A 19,713-nucleotide genomic window follows, 5' to 3' on the forward strand; every position below is an offset into this window, starting at 1 on the left:
ACTTTTCCTTCTACCTCCACCTCCTTCGGTTTTTATGGAGGGGAGGGTAACATTAGGCTTGAGGAACTGAGTTCTGTGTCTTTGGAAAATGGGCTTATTGATAAGGTAACTTCTTTGTTGTAATCTCAAGGACATTTGCAAACCAAGGGAGACTCCTGTCTTGTAGGATTGTGATCTCAGCAAGTTAACTATTTATCATTTTATGGCAGTCAGGGGTGCCTGAGGAATGCTACACCTATGGAGGGGAGCGGATGAAGGGGGGGGGTGCAAGGCGCCAGCTCTTGCTTTGTCCTCAGCCAGCCTCCTGCTCCCTCATCAGATGGGTACTCTAAAAACTAAATAGTACACCTCATTTCAGCCATACATCTTCGTTCGAAGAGAGATTTAATTTAAATTTGCGCAAGGCACTCAGCACCTTCCCTCCATGGAAAATTGTCCCGTCACACGGAAGAGTGATTCGAAAACAAACATTGCTCCATCCGGACTAAAGGACAAGGAGCAATTTAGCAGCTCCCTAAACTGGTAGACCGTCGTCCCGCCCCCAGGGTCGCCCCGCCCCGAGGGCGTGGCCTATAGTACCCCCGCCCCGCCCCGCCTCCTCGCGTAACCCGGATACACACCCACGCTCCCCTTTCACCTCGCAGCCGTTGGCTAACGTGGAAGTGAGACCCGCTGCCCGGCTGAGCACCCGGGACCGCGCTGCCCGGGACAGTTGGGCGCGCGGCCCGTCAACGGTGGGCTTCTCGGCGCGGCTCGGCCTTTCCCGGAAGGGAGCGATGGGGCGCGCGCGCGCCGGCGAGCGGACGCCGGTGTAGGAAGCGCGGCGCCAGGCCCGGGAGCGCGGCGGCGGCGGCGGGCGCGGGGAGGCCTGTGAGGGCCGCCGCCCGGAGCGCCGGCCTCCCGCGCCATGGCCCCTATGGGCATCCGCCTGTCCCCGCTGGGGGTGGCCGTGTTCTGCCTGCTGGGGCTCGGCGTACTCTACCATCTGTACTCGGGCTTTCTGGCCGGCCGCTTCAGCCTCTTCGGCCTGGGCGGCGAGCCGGGCGGCGGCGGGGCGGCGGGGCCCGCGGCCGCGGCCGATGGGGGCACGGTGGACCTCCGCGAGATGCTGGCCGTGTCGGTGTTGGCCGCTGTTCGCGGCGGCGACGAGGTGAGGCGCGTCCGCGAGAGCAACGTCCTCCACGAGAAGTCCAAGGGGAAGACGCGCGAAGGCGCCGAGGACAAGATGACCAGCGGGGACGTGCTGTCCAACCGCAAGATGTTCTACCTGCTTAAGACCGCCTTCCCTAACGTGCAGGTGGGTGCCACGAGTGCCGGGCGCGCCGGGAGCGGATGGGCGGCGCCGCCTGCCCAGGTCCGGGAGCCGGGGAGCCGCGGAGCGCGTCCCGGAGCCTTGACTCCTCCGACGGCCCCGGGGCCTGGGGTCCTGACTCTCATTTTGCAGACGTGGAAATTGAGACGCGAAGTGGAGGTGCTCAAGGTCGTACAAACGGTTGGCAGGCGAGATGGGTGAGGTTGCAGGTAGTCTGACTGAGAGGCCTTACCTAACTTCTTGGCCCTCCCGGGGTTTGTGTAAGTGCTTTGTACCTGGAAGCTGGAACTCTCAGTTCTGGGTGGGCCTGGATATGAAAAGGCTGTGAAAGTTAACTTCATTCCTCACTGCAGGCCCTTTTCTAAAATGAAGGAGGTTGGACTAGAACCCCCTTGGCCGTGTAGCCCTCCTTGATGTAGTTGTTGAAAGGGTTGTGACTATAGAGTTCATGTTTTTGCCGGACCTACCAGGAGCTAATTGAGGGCTAAAAACCGTGGAAGTCTTGTTGCGGAGCTGTTAATGTGCAGGGCATTTGTTGGGGGTATGCTCATGATATACTTTAGCTGTGGAGTGATCTCTTAATGACTTGTACTCTGGGGGCTCTTTAAAGGGGTGTTTGGAAGTATGTTTCCCAGCAACTTCATTTCAGCTGTCTACCCGGTTATTATCTCCAGATAGAATTGAAGAACCTTTGCATTTTATTTGGATAGATTTCTGGGGGAAGGAATTGACGTTTTCTTAGGTAAATCTAGAATTTTGAATTTTGTTACTAATACTTCTAAAATTCATTTTAGTGGAGCTGCTGTTGAATGAATAAAATTTTAAAAAACATAATTCTGGAGGAAGAACTTAGCATAGCGTAGCAATGCTTTGTAAGTGTATGTCTTAACTCACCTAATAGTAGATTTTGGCTACTGGGAAGAAAAATTTTTTCCAGTGGTATTCTATTAATTAGATAAACAGTGAAATCTAAACCCCAGCTTCTTTGGAAGGCATCTGACCTTTTACTGTTGTTCTTGGAAGAGTTAGGAGAATATTGTCATTGTAGAATTTACTTATCTTGTGTAACCTTTCCTCTGGTCTGTCATATTATTGCTTTGTTTCTCCTTTGTCCTCTTTCTGTCGTTTTTTTCTTTTTTCTTTTTTTTTTTTTTCCTTAAAAATTTTTTTGCAGGGAAAGGAACATTGGCTTCTGGCAGAGCTGCTAGCAGTCAGGTGTATTTGACAGGAGAATTCTGAAACAAAACACCAAAAATTTATTTTTCTTTGCCCTAGCTTACCTTATCATTACAAATCTTTATCAACACAAATACTTACGTTGTGTTTTCATAGATGTAAGATGTGCTTCTAAAATATATTCTTTCTCCAAAACAGGTGTTCTTCTCTTCAGAATTTGTGGAAGAAACAGGAGTTTCAGAGAAGTTGATGTAGAATAGTTACAACAGTAGAAATGATAACCATTTCTTGACTGTTTTTTAGGCCCCCAGATAGTGGCCACACAGGACTTCATTTGATCGCCACAGCAACTTTTTTATTTTTATTTTTTTTTAAGATTTTACTTATTTATTTGACACAGGGAGAACAAGGGAGAGACAGAGAGCAAGCACAAGCATGGGGAATGACAGGCCTCCCACAGAGCAGGGAGCCCCAGGCGGAACTCTATCCCAGGATCCTGGGCTGACGGCAACTGCTTAACAGCCACCAAGGTGCCCTCGCCACAGCAACTTTTAAGAAGTAAATTTTATTTATGCCAGTTTACAGATGGGAAATCTGAGGCTCATGACACTGTAGTTTATGTGAACTCTCTAATTCTTCATTTTAGCTAGATCTTTAGGAGGCTACTTAAAACTTATGGTAAATTTCCTGGGAAGACATCAAATTGTGGAATATTAAAAGCAATAATAATAAAATATATGAAGTAGAGTTGAATTTCTTTTTTTAAGGGTAAAGACAAAATAGTCTTAAATACCAAAAACATGGAAGTATGTGCGTGTGTGTTCACATGTGAACTCCACCCCACCCCTACCAGACCTTTTGCTTTGGTGAACTTCCACAGGATTCTGCTTTGTTTTCTCACTTTTTAGCAAATGCTATGGGAATAGCTGCCAAGGGTGGTGAGCTGCATTTTATTAAACATAAAAGCTAGGCTTTCAGAATTGCAGATGTTGAAGGCTCTACCTTTAAGTAAAATAACTTTTTGTTTTCTTGTGACTGAATGTTCACATGTATATTTTTAATGTTGGACTTTTGCTGGGGTAAAGGAGGTTATGTTCATTTATACAGTATCAAAGTAGGGTAGTATCATATTGAGTTGCTTCCTTTTATCACTATGTTGTTAAACTAGAGACCAAATGCTATCATCTAAGTAGAAACTCGGCTCTGGATTCTTTTCTTTCCTCTCCTGCAGCACCCAGAATACAGTCTTCAATGTCTCGTTGTTTTTGAAGCCTCACCTGGATTTTTTGGATAAGGAATTTAAGTCAAATCCCACTCAGTTTACTTTCGTATGGCAAATTAGCACTGAGAAGCCACAAATACTTTCTTCTTTTACCCTGGTGTCCTGTGCAAATAGGGAGAGGTGTCTTACTTTCTCTGATGATTTTCCTGTCTAGAATCAAGATTCAGTCTTGAATTCTCCTGATGTTTACTTCTCAGAACAAGGTTATACCAGGTGTATATCTGAGTACACTCTAGAGTACACAGGGGTGTGTTTTTGCCCTTGAGAGACATTTGGCAAAGTCTAGAGATTTTTGTTTGTCACAAATTGGGGTGGAATGCTATTGGCATCTAGTAGGTAGACGGTTAACTGGCCCACAGTGGCCCACAATGCACGTGACAGCTCTCCATAACAAAGAATGATCTGGCCTAAGTTTTCAGTTGGTGCCCTGGTTGAGAAGCCCTCCTCTGCAGAAGTGTGTTATCATAAGAAAACTCAGGTTTGACCTATGATCCCTGGATTTCCTTTTGTCTTCAGCCTTTCTTACATTAGGGTTCTTGGGAGAGTCCTCAGGGCAGTCTTTCTCCTCTTCTTCTAAACACTCTGGCTGTACTTGATTTTATTTTAAGAAAGTAATAGTAACTGCAGCCATTTGTATGATACTGTCTTTAATTACATCCTTCTGAATAGTGATGAAAATGAAGGCTGACGATAGGTTTGTGGAATGAATTTAGAGCCACAGAACAGACAACTTGGATTTGTAGTTTCAATTTAACACACGGGGAGCTCTAACTGCGTGAGCCTCTATATCTTCAACTTATTTAGAGTTTTTGACTTTGAAAATGATTCATTTTGCTCTTCAGAGTCTTGGGTGTAGGACTTCCTTGACCTCTGGGATGGGAGTTAAACTCTTCTCTCAGCAGGAGTGCTCATTGGAAAAGTCTGAGAAGTGCTAATATCGTGCTAGAACACTTGCCTTGAGGGGTACCTGAATGGCTCAGTCAGTTAAATGGCTTTCTTCAGCTCAGGTCATGATCCCAGGGTCCTGAGATGGAGCACCACCCTGAGCTCTGTACTCCCTGCTCAGTCGGGAGTCTGCTGCTCTCTCTCCCTCTGTCTGCCACTCCCCCTGCTTGTGTGCATTAGTGCTCTCTCTCTCTGTCCCTCAAATGAATAAATAAATTTCTAAAAATAAATAAATAAATAAAAGGAACCACTTGCCTTGATGTCTTGTCTAGTCACCCACCTATGTGATCCTGGCCAGTCATTTCACTTCTTTGAGCTGCAGTTTTCCTCTTCTATAAATTCCAGATAACTAGTAATTTGACAATTAGTGCAGACATAAGCATTGCGGACAGAAAAAAACCCAAGTTGAAAGGAGCTGGCCCAGTAGAGGTGGTAGTATAGTAAATTCAAGTATGCTGATAGGTCTGAATCCGATGCACATTGGGGGAAATGACTGTGGAAGAAAATAGGAAGGTAACTGGGCTGGATCATGTGCCAAACTCAAAGAAGTTTGAACGTGATCTTTAATTTAATCCGAAAGTACTAAAGAAGACCAGATTTACCTGACCTTGTTTAAAGCCTACAATACGCTTTGAGCTGTGGGTATTTGGAGGTTCTTGAGACCAGTTGGGGTATGTTAAAATAGGCTGTGCAAGAGATGAGGACCAGAGCTCAGGCAGTGGGAACATTACACTCAGCTTGGTTTACTAGCTAACATTTATTTAGTTCTCAGTAGCAAGCACTGAATTAAGCTTTTAAGTTTTTATTCCCATTAAGGTACTCTTGTCAACAGCATAGGAAGTCAAGTACTATTGCTTCCATTCTGCAGCTACAGAAATTGAGGCTTGGAAAGGCTAAATAATTTACCAAACTTTAGATAGCTAGAAAATATTTTAGGCCTGTAGAGAGATTCATTTAATGGTCTGAGAATCATCTCAGGTTTAATTGTATATATAAGTCAGTATAGGAGGTATAACTACAGTGTACTTTTAACTAACCCACAGTATTTTGAATGATTAGAAGGCCTCAGAGTTGATGCTTGGAGAATCGTTTGGAGGGAGTAAACCAGTTAGGAGATTTTTTTCAAGAGAGACATTCTGCATTTTAAATTGGGGCTGTGTTTGTAGTGAAGATAGAATTGGAAAGAGATGAGAGAATTTCTAAGGATGTTACAGAGTGTATTCTATATCTGGCTTTCACAATTGGTGTTTTGCTGGAGATGAAGAGTGAGGGATGATACGTCCACGGGGGCAGATTACAAGTGCCATCTTAGACTTATGAAGTTAAGAGTTGTCTTTGATATGGCCAAGGGGACATGTTAAGGAGGTATTTGAATATATGGCTCTGAAGAGACATCTGAATTTGAAATACGAATTTGTGAGTCATCGTTGTGATATTAATTGGAACAGTATTGCTTATGGAAAGAATATAGTGTGAAAGGGGAATATCAAAGGCCTAAGGCAAAGATGGAAAATAATCATTTAATAATAATAGCAGCCAGCATTTACTAAATGCTTACTCTTTGTTAAGCACAATGTTAAGCTTGTTTGTTTTACCTATTCTATTCATTAATTCAGCCATAGATCCCAGTAGGAAGATAGATTTATCATCCACTTTAGCAGCTCAGGAAGATTAGGTGACTAGCCTAGATAAGTCACATTCCCAATAAATTGAGGAGCTGGCAATGACAGAACATACTCTTAGTGATGGTTCTGCATGGTGAATGGTCATTGGTGAACTTTTTAAGAGCTTGCTTGGTGGCTTGATGGAAAGGTTGCAGAATTGAAAAAGATGGGATGAGGGAAAATGGAGATAGTAAAAGACAAGACTTTTAAGAAATTGGACTTCTACAGAGCTTGGCTGGGGTCTTATATGAAACTAAGAGAAGTTTCTATGAATTTTTTTGGTGGTGTTTTTAAAATGTGAGAAACTAGAACATGTTTATTTATAGGTATATGTGTGAAAGATGGTGTTGATAGTAAAACGCGTCTAAAAAGGTAGAAGAAGGTACCCATTTAGAAAATAGTTATTGAATGCCTGCTGTGTGATAGGCACAGTGCGAGGTACTATATCTGAGAACTTTTTATGATGTTATGATTTATGGAGAAATTCAGTAGTTGGTACCTCCTTAAGCATTAACCAAAAGCCTCTTCAACCCCAAAATTACTGAACTTTCATATTAATAGCATTAATTGTGTTTTGGAGTCTTGATTTCCTATTCTTCAGTTCCCTTTTGAGGACTGAGACAGGCAGTACCAATGAGGGAGGGAGAAGACTGAATGGAAATGGTTATGGGGAAGAAACGAAAGTACAATGGCAAAGAATAATGTTGTCAATACAGAAGTATTTATTCAACATCTACTATGCCAGTTTCAGCAGTGGGATGCAGCTACAGTATGAAGGAAATTATGTCCTAGAACTTATAAAACTTAAGGTCTGGTGGGTCAGTATTCTGTATTCAGTATTCATATGGTACACATATGAACAAATAAACTGATTTCAGATACTGATAAGGGTTTTGAAGAAGAAAAATAAGACCATGTTAGAAGAGTGAGTGGGGGCTTCTGCTTCAGCCATGATAGTCAGGGCAGGCCATTGTATGGCTCTGTGGTTTGAACTGAGATCTGAATGATAAGAAGCAGACCATCATGAAGAGATTTGGGAAAAGTGTATATGAACAGAAGAGTACAAGTACAAAGCAAGTACAAAGGCCCTGAGGCCAAGGGACCAGAAAAGACAAGTCTGGAGTGTAGGAAATAAGGATGCAAGTAAAGAAAGGTTACTGAGGCCAAATCATCCATGCCTTACTTTGTAGGTGATGGTGAGGAGTTTGGATTTTATTTCTGTGTAATGAAAAACCATTGGCAAGTTTTAAGCAGGGAGTGACAATACTCTTATTTAGGAAGATGACAAGTTGCTGGGTTGCAAAGGGAAGCTCCGTTAAGGCCATGATTTTGTCCATTTTGTTCATTATTTTATCCTAGTGCCCAAAACAGTTTAGAATATATGGTCATTAGTAATTGTTGAATGAATGCACGAATCAGTGAATGCGTTGTAGGAGACCAGAGCAACTGAAAGCTATTTGAGAAATCCAGGTGAGAGCTAGATGGTGGTTTAAATTGAGATTTGTTTGGAATACATAATTTCATAATTTCATTTATTTGAAATTGGGAGGACTTAGTGAAATGTGGAGAAGAACTGGGATAGATTTACTGCTTGTGATCTTACCAGCTATGTGTGAGGCTCTTTACAGTGGCGGAAAGTGGATTTATTCAATTTGTAGGTGTGTAATGGTAGTGGCAGGTTACCAGTAGCAGTTGTGCAAAAGCAGATGAGGACATTGTGCTGATGTTCTCCTGCTTCATTTGTTTCTCAGGAAAGATGTTTTCAAATACACTTCTATAATTTGTCAGGTCATACTATATTGAAAATATATGGAGAAGCTGACTTGAACTTTAGGCAAAATTCTTAAATCATAAGGCACAGTAGTTGCTTCCTAGACTTGGCATCGCCATTTTTGTAAACTACAAGGGTTTGTAGTTGGTGAACTACTTTGTTGTTTCTGGGAGTCACATTTGTTGTTTAAGTTTATTCTGTGGTGTTTGTATGGTGTTACTCTTAGATTCATTCATCTGACATAGCCTAGCATTGTAGTATTACTAAGCGTATGGGCTCTAAATCCAAAATACTTTAACTTGATGTCTGCAAGATGGTACAAAAGGAGTTCTCTACTGTCATTCCCTCACAGGACATTGATTTTGGTAGTCATTCACAGACGAGAGTTCCGTTGTAGGAGTCTGGAAGTCCAGCAGAGAAGTTCCAGCACATCATTGGGGCCAAAAAAAAAAAAACCAAACCAAAACTTAAGAATAGATGCATTGATCCAAATAAGAGGAACATTTTCACTTAGCTTGCATCACCTCTCCATCAAGGTCAGTGCCAGGAGAGACCCCTACAGCCTGCAGTTGAACCCACAGGAGTCTGAGTGAGTACCTGGCTTTTCCAGCCAAGCAGGACACCGCCCAAGAAGCCCACTTCTTTCTCTTGTCACCTACATTACTAGAGTGATCTGTAAGGCTGTGGGGTTGGGAGACGCTGTGGGAGCACATAAACCAGGGCTCAAACTACAAAGGGTTGTTACGAATCGCTTCATAGATACCCAAAAGGAAGGCTGCCCACAAGCCCACTGTGGACTCCTCACCCTCAGATCCTCACAGCTGGCTCACAGTCAGCCTCAATATTTTATATACCTTGTGCAGACCCACCCCACTCACCGACATTGGCTTTATTTTAGCGTGTGCTCCTGTAGATGGTGAGACTGAGCCTTTGCAAATGGCTAGCAAACAAGTGCAAAAATCCCGCATAACTGCGAAAAGGCTCACAGACTTGAGTATTGCAAGGTACCACCCTAGAGAAAACAAATGGGTGACCCTCAGCACCTGGTCTGGGTTTGTGGAATTGAGACAAAGCATATAATCTTAAGAATGCCCTCCAGGAGGGAACAGAGAGTGTGGAGAAGGCACATCTACAGAAAAGGTCAGAGAAAGCCTCTGAATTCCACATCAGACTCAAGGTGAGACAGCTGTCTCCCAAAGCCAGTCAGGAAAGAGTGGAGGAGATAACTTCCTTCAGAAGTGAAGACAGCAATGCAAAACTTCAAGGAGTACAAAAAAATTAAGGAAATAAAACATTGCCAAAGGAATATAATTTCTTAATAACTGCTCCCCACAAAATAGAGATCTATAAATTGTCTGTCAAAGAATTCAAAATAATTGTTTTAGGGAAGTTCAGTGAGCTTAAGAAAACACCGTCAACTCAAAGAAATCAGGAAAACAATATATGAATGAAAAAGAGATAAAACAGAGAAGTTTAAAAAGCTGCTAGAAATTTAGAGCTGAAGAATACAAGAAATGAAAATGCAGGAATCAGCAGAAGACTTGATCAAGCAGAAGAAAGAATCCACGAACTCAGAAACAGATCCTTTGAGATCATGCAGTCAACAGAGAAAAAAGAAAATAAATAAAACAAGTAAAGAAAACCTGCGTGCATTATGGGGCACCATCAAGTGTAACAATTTACATTTCAGAAGTCCCAGAGAAGGAGAGAGAAAAGGCAGAAAGTTTATTTAAAGGAATGGTGCTGAAAACTTCCCAAATCAGGGGTGATATAGGCATATCTAGCTGTGTGAAACTCAAAAGTTCACAAATTCAACTCAGAGAGAACTTACTGAGATACATTATAATAAAACTGTCAAAACCCAAAGAATTTTGAAAGCAGTAGAAAAAAAACTCATCTGATAGAAGGGAACCCCCATAAAGCTATCAGCAAATGTTTTACCAGAAACCCTATAGGCCAAAAGAGAGCAGGATATATTTGGAGTGCTGAAAGAAAAACAAAAACAAAAAAACCTGCCAACTGAGAATACTTTACCTTGTAACACTCTGTCTTTAGAAATGAAGAAAAGATAAAGACTTTCCCAGGTAAATAAATGCACCACCACTAGATCTGCCTTACAAGAAATGTTAAATGGAGTTCTTCAAGTTGAAATGAAAGGATGCTAAATAGTAATATAAAAAATGAGTATATAATGAAATTCAGAATTTTTGAATGTAATAGTGGTATGTAAATCATTTAATATAAAAGTTAAAAGATGAGTTTTTTTTAAAACTATAGCTACAAAAATTTGTTAACAGATATAGAATATAAAAAGATGTAACATTAAAAACATGTTGTAGAAGGAGTGAAAGAGGGAAGAGTTCATATGCAATCAAAGTTGTTATCAACTTAAATTAGACTGTTATAACTATAAGATATTTTATGTAAGTCTCATGATAACCACAAGACAAAAACCTCTGATAGACAAACAAAGGATACCACCATGGAAAATAATCATATCAGAAAGGAAGACATTTAGAGAGTTCTAAGAAAGGAACAAAGAAGCCACAAAAAGACAGGAAGCAATTAACAGGATGGCATTAGTAAGTCCACATTTACTAATTATTTGAAATGTAGATGAACTAAATTCTCCAGTCAAAAACAGACCAGGTGAATGGATTAAAAAAAAAAAGAGAAAAGACCAAAATGTATGCCACCAATAAGAGAAACACTTCAGCTTTAAAGACACACATAGGATCGAAGTGAAGGGGTAGAAAAAAAATATTCCATGCAAATGGAAACCCAGAGAGAATGGGATAGCTATACTGTTATCAGACAGAATAGACTTTTTTTTTTTTTTTAAAGATTTTATTTATTTATTCGACAGACAGAGATCACAAGTAGGCAGAGAGGCAGGCAGAGAGAGAGGAGGAAGCAGGCTCCCCGCTGAGCAGAGAGCCCGATGTGGGGCTCGATCCCAGGACCCTGAGATCACGACCCGAGCCGAAGGCAGAGGCCTAACCCATTGAGCCACCCAGGCGCCCCCAGAATAGACTTTAAGTAAAAAAACTCTAACAAGGGACAAAGAAGAATTTATGTAATGATAAAAGGGTCAGTTTATCAAGGAGATAAAATAATTGTAAATACATATGCACCCAACATCAGAGCACTGAATATATCGAGCACATATTATAGATCTGGGTACAGAAACAGATAGCAGTGCAATAATAATAGAGACTTCTGTACCTCACTTTCACCAATGGATACATCATCTGGACAGGTCATCAATAAGGAAATAATAAACTTGTACTATTTTCACACTATTATAGGCACTGTCAGAAATGTATAACCCATTTCATTCAACAGTAACAGAATACACATTCTTCTCAAGCTCATATGGAGTACTCTCCAGGGTAGATAGCCTGTAAGGCAGAAAACGAGTCCTAACAAATTGAAGATTAAAATGATAATCATAGGTCTTTTTTGAACACGGTGGTGTCAATGACAGGACAAAAGCTGGAAGATGCACAGACCTATGAAAATTAAACGGTGTACCTTTGAACAATCAGTGGGTTCAAGAAGAAATCACAAGGGAAATAAAATCTTGAAATTAACTAAAAAGGGGGCACCTGGGTGGCTCAGTTGGTTAAGTGTCCAGCTCTTGATTTTGGCTCACATCATGATCTCAGGGTCGTGAGATTGAGTTCTGCACTCAGCTCAGAGGGTGCTTATGATTCTTTCCCTTTACTACCCTTCTTCTCTTTCTCTCTCTCTAAAAATAAAATTCATAAATGAAAGCATAAACATTATACCTGATACTGCAAATACAAATGATCATGAGAGACGACTATTAACAATGCTAGGCCAACAGATTGGATAATCTAGAAGAAATGGATCAATTTGTAGAAACACGCAACCTACTAGGACTGATTCATGAAGAAATAGAATACCTGAACTGACCTGTAAGGAGATTGAATCATTAGTGAAACTTCCTGGTAAAGAAAATCCCATGAGATGTCTTGACTGGTCTACCAAACAATTAAAGGAAAATTAATACCTGTCCTTTCCAAATTCTAACCCCAAATTGAAGAGGATGGAACACTTCCAAACTCCCCTTTATGAAGCCAACATTACCCTGATACCAAAGCTATGCAGGGTACTATAAGAAAAGAAAATCACAGGCTATTATTTCTCATGCTCATAACATGCAAAAATCCTCAACAAAGTGCTAGCAAAATAATTCAACAGACATTAAAAGAATCAAACATCATGATTAAGTGGGATTTAACCTGGGATGAAGGATGGTTTCCATATATGCAAATTAGTCAATGTGATATACCACCTGAGCAGAATGAAAGATAAAAATATATAAAAATATATATATCTCACTATAAAAATAAAAAGATAAAAAGAACTTGACAAAATTCAACATTTTTTTCATGATAAAAACTCAACAAATTAGGTATAGAAGAAATACACCTCAACATAATAAAGGCGATATATGACAAGCTCACAGCTAACATGAGACCCATTCATGAAAATCTGAAAGCTTTTCTTCTAACATCATTAGGAAGACAAGGATGCGCAAGTACTTTTTAATTCAACATAATATTGGAAGTCCTAGCCAGAGCTAAGTAAGTAAAAGAAATAAAATTCATCCAAATCAGAAAAGAAGAAATAAAATTATCTATGTGCAGATGACATGATTTTACATATAGAAAACTAAAATTCTTAGCAAAATACTATTAGAACTAATAATAATAACTGTAATCTTTTTTTAAGATTTTACTGATTTAAAGAGAGAGCACAAGAAGGTGAAGGTCAGAGGGAGAAGCAGGGACTCAATCCCAGGACTCCAGGATCATGACCTGAACTGAACGCAGGTGCCCAACCAACTGAGCCACCCAGGCACCCAAACAAAAACCATTTTATTTCTGTGAATTAAGAACAATGAACTATTTGTGAGAGGAATTAAGAAAACAATTCCATTTACAATAGGATCAAAAACAATAAAATTCTTAAAAATAAATTTAACCAGGGAGGTGAAAGATCTAAAAACTCTGTCATTGGTAAAAATAGTTGAAGAAGACACATAAAAAATGGAAAGGTGTTGCATTTCTTGGATTAGAAAAATTGGTATTGTTAAACTGTCCATGCTGCTCAAAGCAGTCAACACATTTAGTGCAATCCCTATCAAAATTCCAATGTCAGACTATCATATGATCTCCCTGATATGAGGAAGTGGAGATGCAACATGGGGAGTTAAAGGGGTAGGAGAAGAATAAATGAAACAAGATGGGATTGGGAGGGAGACAAACCATAAGTGACTCTTAATCTGAAAAAACAAACTTGAGGGTTGCTGGGGGCAGGGGTTGGGAGAGGGGAGTGAGGTTATGGACATTGGGGAGAGTATGTGCTATGGTGAGTGCTGTGAAGTGTGTAAACCTGGCGATGCACAGACCTATACCCCTGGGGATAAAAATATATTATATGTTTATAAAAAATTAAAAATTAAAAAAAACCAAAAACATAAAAACCCACATTGAGATACCACCTTATACCAGTTAGAATGGCCAAAATTAGCAAGACAGGAAACAGCCTGTGTTGGAGAGATGTGGAGAAAGGGGAACCCTCTTACACTGTTGGTGGGAATGCAAGTTGGTGTAGCCACTTTGGAGAACAGTGTGGAGATTCCTTAAGAAATTAAAAATAGAGCTTCCCTATAACCCTGCAATTGCACTACTGGGTATTTACCCTAAAGATACAGATGTAGTGAAAAGGAGGGCCATCTGTACCCCAATGTTTATAGCAGCAATGGCCACGGTCACCAAACTGTGAAAAGAACCAAGATGCCCTTCAATGGACGAATGGATAAGGAAGATGTGGTCCATATACACTATGAAGTATTATGCCTCTATCAGAAAGGATGAATACCCAACTTTTGTAGCAACCTGGATGGGACTAGAAGAGATTATGCTGAGTGAAAAAAAGTCAAGCAGAGAGAGTCAATTATCATATGGTTTCACTTATTTGTGGAGCATGACAAATAACATGGAGGACATGGGGAGATGGAGAGGAAAAGGGAGATGAGGGAAATTGGAAGGGGAGGTGAACTATGAGAGACTATGGACTCTGAAAAACAACCTGAGAGTTTTGAAGGGGCGGGGAGTGGGAGGTTGGGGGAACCAGGTGGTGGGTATTGGGGAGAGCATGTATTGCATGGAGCACTGGGTGTGGTGCAAAAACAATGAATACTGTTAAGCTGAAAAGAAATAAAGAAAAGAAAAAAGAAAAAAAAATTCCAATGTCAGTTTTCAGTGAAATAGAATAAATAACACAAAATTTACATGGAATCACAAAAGAGACAAGTAGCTGAAGCAATTTTTTTTTTTTTAAGATTTTATTTATTTATTTGACAGAGATCACAAGTGGGAGAGATGCAGGCAGAGAGAGACAGAGAGAGGAGGAAGCAGGCTCCCTGCCGAAGCAGAGAGCCTGATGTGGGACTCGATTCCAGGACCCCGGGATCATGAACTGAGCCGAAGGCAGAGGCTTTAACCCACTGAGCCACCCAGGCACCCCTAGCTGAAGCAATTTTAAGCAAGAAAGACAAAGCTGGCAGCATCACATTTCCTGATTTAAAACTATATTACAAAGCTACTTTAATCAAAACAGTATGGTAGTGGCATAAAACATATACTTAGATCAAAGGAAGATAGACATAAATCCACACATACACATTTAACTAGTATTTGACAAGGCATCAAGAACATACCACAGGGAAATGATAGTTTTCTCAATAAAGGTGCTGGGAAAACTGTTTATATCCAAAAGAATAAAACTGGATCCCTATCTTACACCACTCTACAGAAACTAACTCAGAACGCACAAGAGGAGTGCCTGGGTAGCTCAAGTCCTTAAGCTTCTGCCTTTGGCTCAGGTCGCTTAGGCGCCCTGCTTGGCAGGAAGTCTGTTTCTCCCTCTCCCGCTCCCCCTGCTTATATTCCCTCTTGTTCTCTCTGTCAAATAAATGAAATTAAAAAAAAAAATGTTCAAAAGATTTAAATAGACCACCTGAAACTGTAAGCCACACAGAGAGAGTATTGTGTGGTATCAGTAGTATGTGGGATCTAAAAAAAAAATGTTGAACTTATAGAAAAAGTGATGAGAATGGTGATTGCCAGAGTCTAGGGAATGGAGGGGATGTTGGTCTAAGGGTAAACTTTTAGTTATAAATAAGGTAAGTTCTAAGCATCGGATACATAGTCAGATTGCTATGGTTAATGCTGTATCATGTACTTGGAATTTGCTTCAAGAGTAGATCTTAACCGTTCTTACCACAGAAGAAAAAAATAAGTAATAGATGCATTAATTAATAATTAACTTGATTGTGGTAATAATTTTATAATATATACATATATCAAATCATCACACTGTATACTTAACGTGTGTGTGAATATATCAAATCATCACACTATACACTTCACATACACTGTACACACATGTGTGTGTGAATATATATATACACATATGTATATATGTGTAGCTTTCTCAGTGAAGCTTTGGGGAAAAGTGCCACAGTCTTAATTCTAACATTAAAGTAAGTCTTGATATTTGGTCAGGGAAGTCATCCCACCATGTTAATTCTTTGTTTTTTTCCTTCCTTCCTTTCACCAAAATGGCTTGCTCTTTTTCCAAGAAGAGATTAAAAAAAAAAAAAAAAAAAAAGAAGACAACTTATAGGGATTTTGATTGGAGTTTTCATTAAATTTATAGATTTACTGATGGGAGAATTGACATCCTTACCATTTGTAATTCCTTAATGTTTTTTCATACATCTTAATTTTCTCCATTGTACTTTTGCACATCTTAATAGTAGTTTTAAGTCTGGGTACTTTACTTTTTTGTTAGTTTTAAAAGCTTCCATTTTTATGTTAAGTACTTTTAATATTTTCACTGATATATAAAAAATGCAATTGATTGTTAAATATTGATCTTGTATCTAGAGACTTTGCTACATTCTGTTATTCTGTAGTTTATCTACAGTTTCTTTTGGGTTTTCTCAGTCACCAGTTGCATGTTATGATTTCACTTCTTTCTATCTCTGTACCTCCCTACACAGGCCACCCTCCTTTAACTTTCTGCAGTGGCTAGGATGCTCTGTGCATTGTTAACAGAGGTTAGGATGGAGGGCAGCTCACTCTATGTCAGGCCTGTATGGTCCTACACCATCCAGTTTCCATTATTGTCAAACCTCATCTTCATTCAGTTCCTTTCTTCTTGGCTTACTCTGCTCTAGCCTTATCTTTTTTTTTTTTTTTTTTAAGATATTATTTATGTATTTGAGAGAGAAGGCACAAGCAGGAAGAGAGACAGAGGGATAAGCAGATTCCCTGCTGAGCTGGGAGCCCAGCTTGGGGCTAGATACCAGGGCCTGGAGATTATCTGAGCTGAAGGCAGATACTTAACTGTCTGAGCCACCCAAGTGCCCCTGCTCTAGCCATACTTTACTTCTTGCTTGCTCCTGAATATACCAGGCACACTCCCATCTCAGGGCCTTTGTGTTTTTACTCCATGGGCTGGAAGGTGAGATGCCTGCTAGGCTCACTTCCTCTAAATTGTCATTCTAATACCACCTTTTCCTTAGCTACCCTATCTTTGAAAACAAATAGCAGCTTTATTGCAGCATATTTTGCATATATAATTTGCCCCTGGCATTTGTCCATTTCAGTAGTTTTTTGATTTGCCAAAGTGTACAACTTTTGTCATTGATCAGTTTTAGAACATTTTTATCACCCTAATAATTAACCTGTGCTCATTTACTGTTAATCTCTGTTCCTACCCTTACCCCAGGCAACCGCTGATCTCTTGACTCTGTAGATAGGCCTTTTACAGACATTTCACATAAATGGAATCATCCAGTATGCGATCTCTTGTTTCTTGCTTATTTCACTTAGCATGATGTTTTGGGGGTTCCTCAGCCCTATAGTATGAATTGTACTTCATTTCTTTTTTGGCTGAATAACATTTCATTGTATGGATGAACCACTCTTTGTCTATCCATTCATCAGCTGATGGGCATTAGGTAGTTTCTAATTTTTGGCTAGTTAGTAGGAATAAAACCAGGCACCCTATCTTAAAGAATAGCCATTCTTCTACTGTCCTACAACATACTTCTTCCCTGCTACATTTTATGTCTTCTTGTTGTCACTATTCAGCATATCACATTTTACTTATGTATCTTGTTTATTGTTTATCTCCCTCTCTAGAATTTCTACTAAGTTCCGCAAGGGCAGAGATTTTTATCTCAAACTGATCACTTTTATACATCAGGCCCTAGAACTAGCATGTAGTAGGCAATCAGTAAACATTTGCAGAATCAGTGAAGAAATAAGTGAATGGATGGGTTGGATGCTTACTGTACACCATATTAAAAATATTTTTTGATTTAAGTGGCTTGATGTTTCTGGGATTTTCTGTTTTTGTCCTTTTGGATTACCCAGCTTACCTTTGTTTACATTTTATGATCTAACTAACTTATGATCTATTATTATTTCCATGTTTCTTTTCTCTTTTGATCAAAGGTATATTTTAGATGATTACTTTTCTAGGACATTGTGTCAAACAAGATGGGATTGGGAGGGAGACAAACCATAAGTGACTCTTAATCTCAAAAAACAAACTAAGGGTTAAGGGGGGGTGGGGTTATGGACATTGGGGAGGGTATGTGCTATGGTGAGTGCTGTGAAGTGTGTAAACCTGGCGATGCACAGTCCTATACCCCTGGGGATAAAAATATATTATATGTTTATAAAAAATTAAAAATTAAAAAAACACAAAAACATAAAAACCCACATTGAGATACCACCTTATACCAGTTAGAATGGCCAAAATTAGCAAGACAGGAAACAGGAAACATCCATATATTCGTCATTTCTCTGTTTTAAGGCATATTTCTTTTAAGTCCATTGTCACTTTTCTCTTCCTTTTAGAGTTGATCGTGCTCAGTGTTCCATCATATTGTCAGTCTATTTTTACACTTTAGATCTACTGTTTTTTGTAAATATCATTAAGCTTTCTTAGTTTCTCTCTATTTCTCTATATTTGGATTCTCTATCTTAGGCAACAAACAGCTTAAATATTAGATTAGAAAGTACTTGAAGACAGGATGTTGCTGGAATTTCTTTTACATATTTCCATTTTACAGTGAAGTGCTTCAAAATAAAAATACTGTTTTACCTACTTTCGGTTTGTGTGATTTGGTCTGAAATGTTTTTCTGTCTTGTATTTTCTCAGGTGGCGTTTTTTTGTTTCTAAATTTTTCATCTGTCTTCTGGTTTTGGTGCAGATAAATACTGAGGAACATGTGGATGCAGCTGATCAGGAGGTGATCTTATGGGATCGTAAGATTCCTGAGGACATCCTGAAGGAAATAGCCACCCCTAAAGAGGTACCAGCAGAGAGTGTTACTGTCTGGATCGATCCACTTGATGCTACACAGGAATATACAGGTGACTCTACATTAAGATTGATCTCAGACTTTAGATTGCCATTATATATTGGAGAACCAGAACAAAGGCAGGTAATATATACTTGGTAGTAAATACTTTACCGATCTTACACAACTTTTCCAGTTAGATTTTAAGGATTAATGCAGTGCAGTATGAAACCTTTGGACTGGATCAGTTATTCTCAACCTTTCTCCCCTGACCACAAAACCAGTATATTGTGGCATACTCCTATTGGTGGTAGTGATTCACTGTATCACTGATCCTTCAGTGAAGGGACATTTTTAACAGTCAGAAAAAAAATGGTTCCTGTTGGACACCTGTTTATTGAAGTGTTTTTTATTGAGTTATATATTGTATGAGTTCAGGTATTTATTTATATAGCCAAAATACAATATTTACTTGTGATTTGGGCAATTTAGGTTTTATTGTATATACATCTATCTTTGGAATTCAGAATACTAGGCACCCAGGGGTAATTAAGTAGCAAAAGAGAGAATTACTCACCTCATCTCCATTTTGTTTTCTTTCTTTCTTTTTTTTTTAATCTAGCCCTAGCTTAGATTTCCATTTCTATAACTCCTCTCATGCCTTGTTTCTCACCTAGAGATATCCAATTCCCATTTTTTCTCTGTTCTCTTGGTGTATATGGTAAAGTTAATTGCTTATCTATGTGCCCTCCTTCTAGATGGTAAGTTCTGAGTATGGGGCCTTCTGCTTTTCATCTTTGTATTCTAGTTGTTAGGCACTAAACTTGACCATAATAGACACTCAGTAGGTAGCTTTTTGGAGAACAGGAGGAAGATATATAAGGTGTCTTAATAGTAGTGATATTAGAAAATAGGTAGAAATAGGTCATGGAAATAGGTAGAAATAGGTAATGGAAATGGGGAATATTGAGGGTTTTTTTTTTTTTTTTTAAACATTTTATTTATTTATTTGACACAGAGAGAGAGAGATCACAAGTAGGCAGAGAGGCAGACAGAGAGGGAGGGGGAAGCAGGCTCCCCACCGAGCAGAGTCTGACACAGGGCTTGATCTCAGGACCCTGAGATCATGACCTGAGCTGAAGGCAG

The 19,713-nt window shown here is 39.7% G+C and overlaps 1 protein-coding gene across 1 annotated transcript in view; it reads left to right on the forward strand.

The window, feature by feature from the left end:
• The first annotated feature begins 628 nt into the window (after positions 1 to 628).
• Positions 629 to 19,713, forward strand: part of BPNT2 (3'(2'), 5'-bisphosphate nucleotidase 2) — a 36,901-nt gene continuing 17,816 nt past the window's right edge. The window contains exons 1-2 of the mRNA XM_059166408.1: positions 629 to 1,297; positions 18,478 to 18,640. Of these exons, the coding sequence (XP_059022391.1) occupies positions 908 to 1,297; positions 18,478 to 18,640 (553 nt within the window). The 5' untranslated portion in view covers positions 629 to 907. The remainder of the gene's footprint in view (positions 1,298 to 18,477; positions 18,641 to 19,713) is intronic.

This window comes from Mustela lutreola, chromosome 3, assembly GCF_030435805.1.
Source record: "Mustela lutreola isolate mMusLut2 chromosome 3, mMusLut2.pri, whole genome shotgun sequence".
NCBI classification, from domain to species: Eukaryota; Metazoa; Chordata; class Mammalia; order Carnivora; family Mustelidae; genus Mustela; species Mustela lutreola.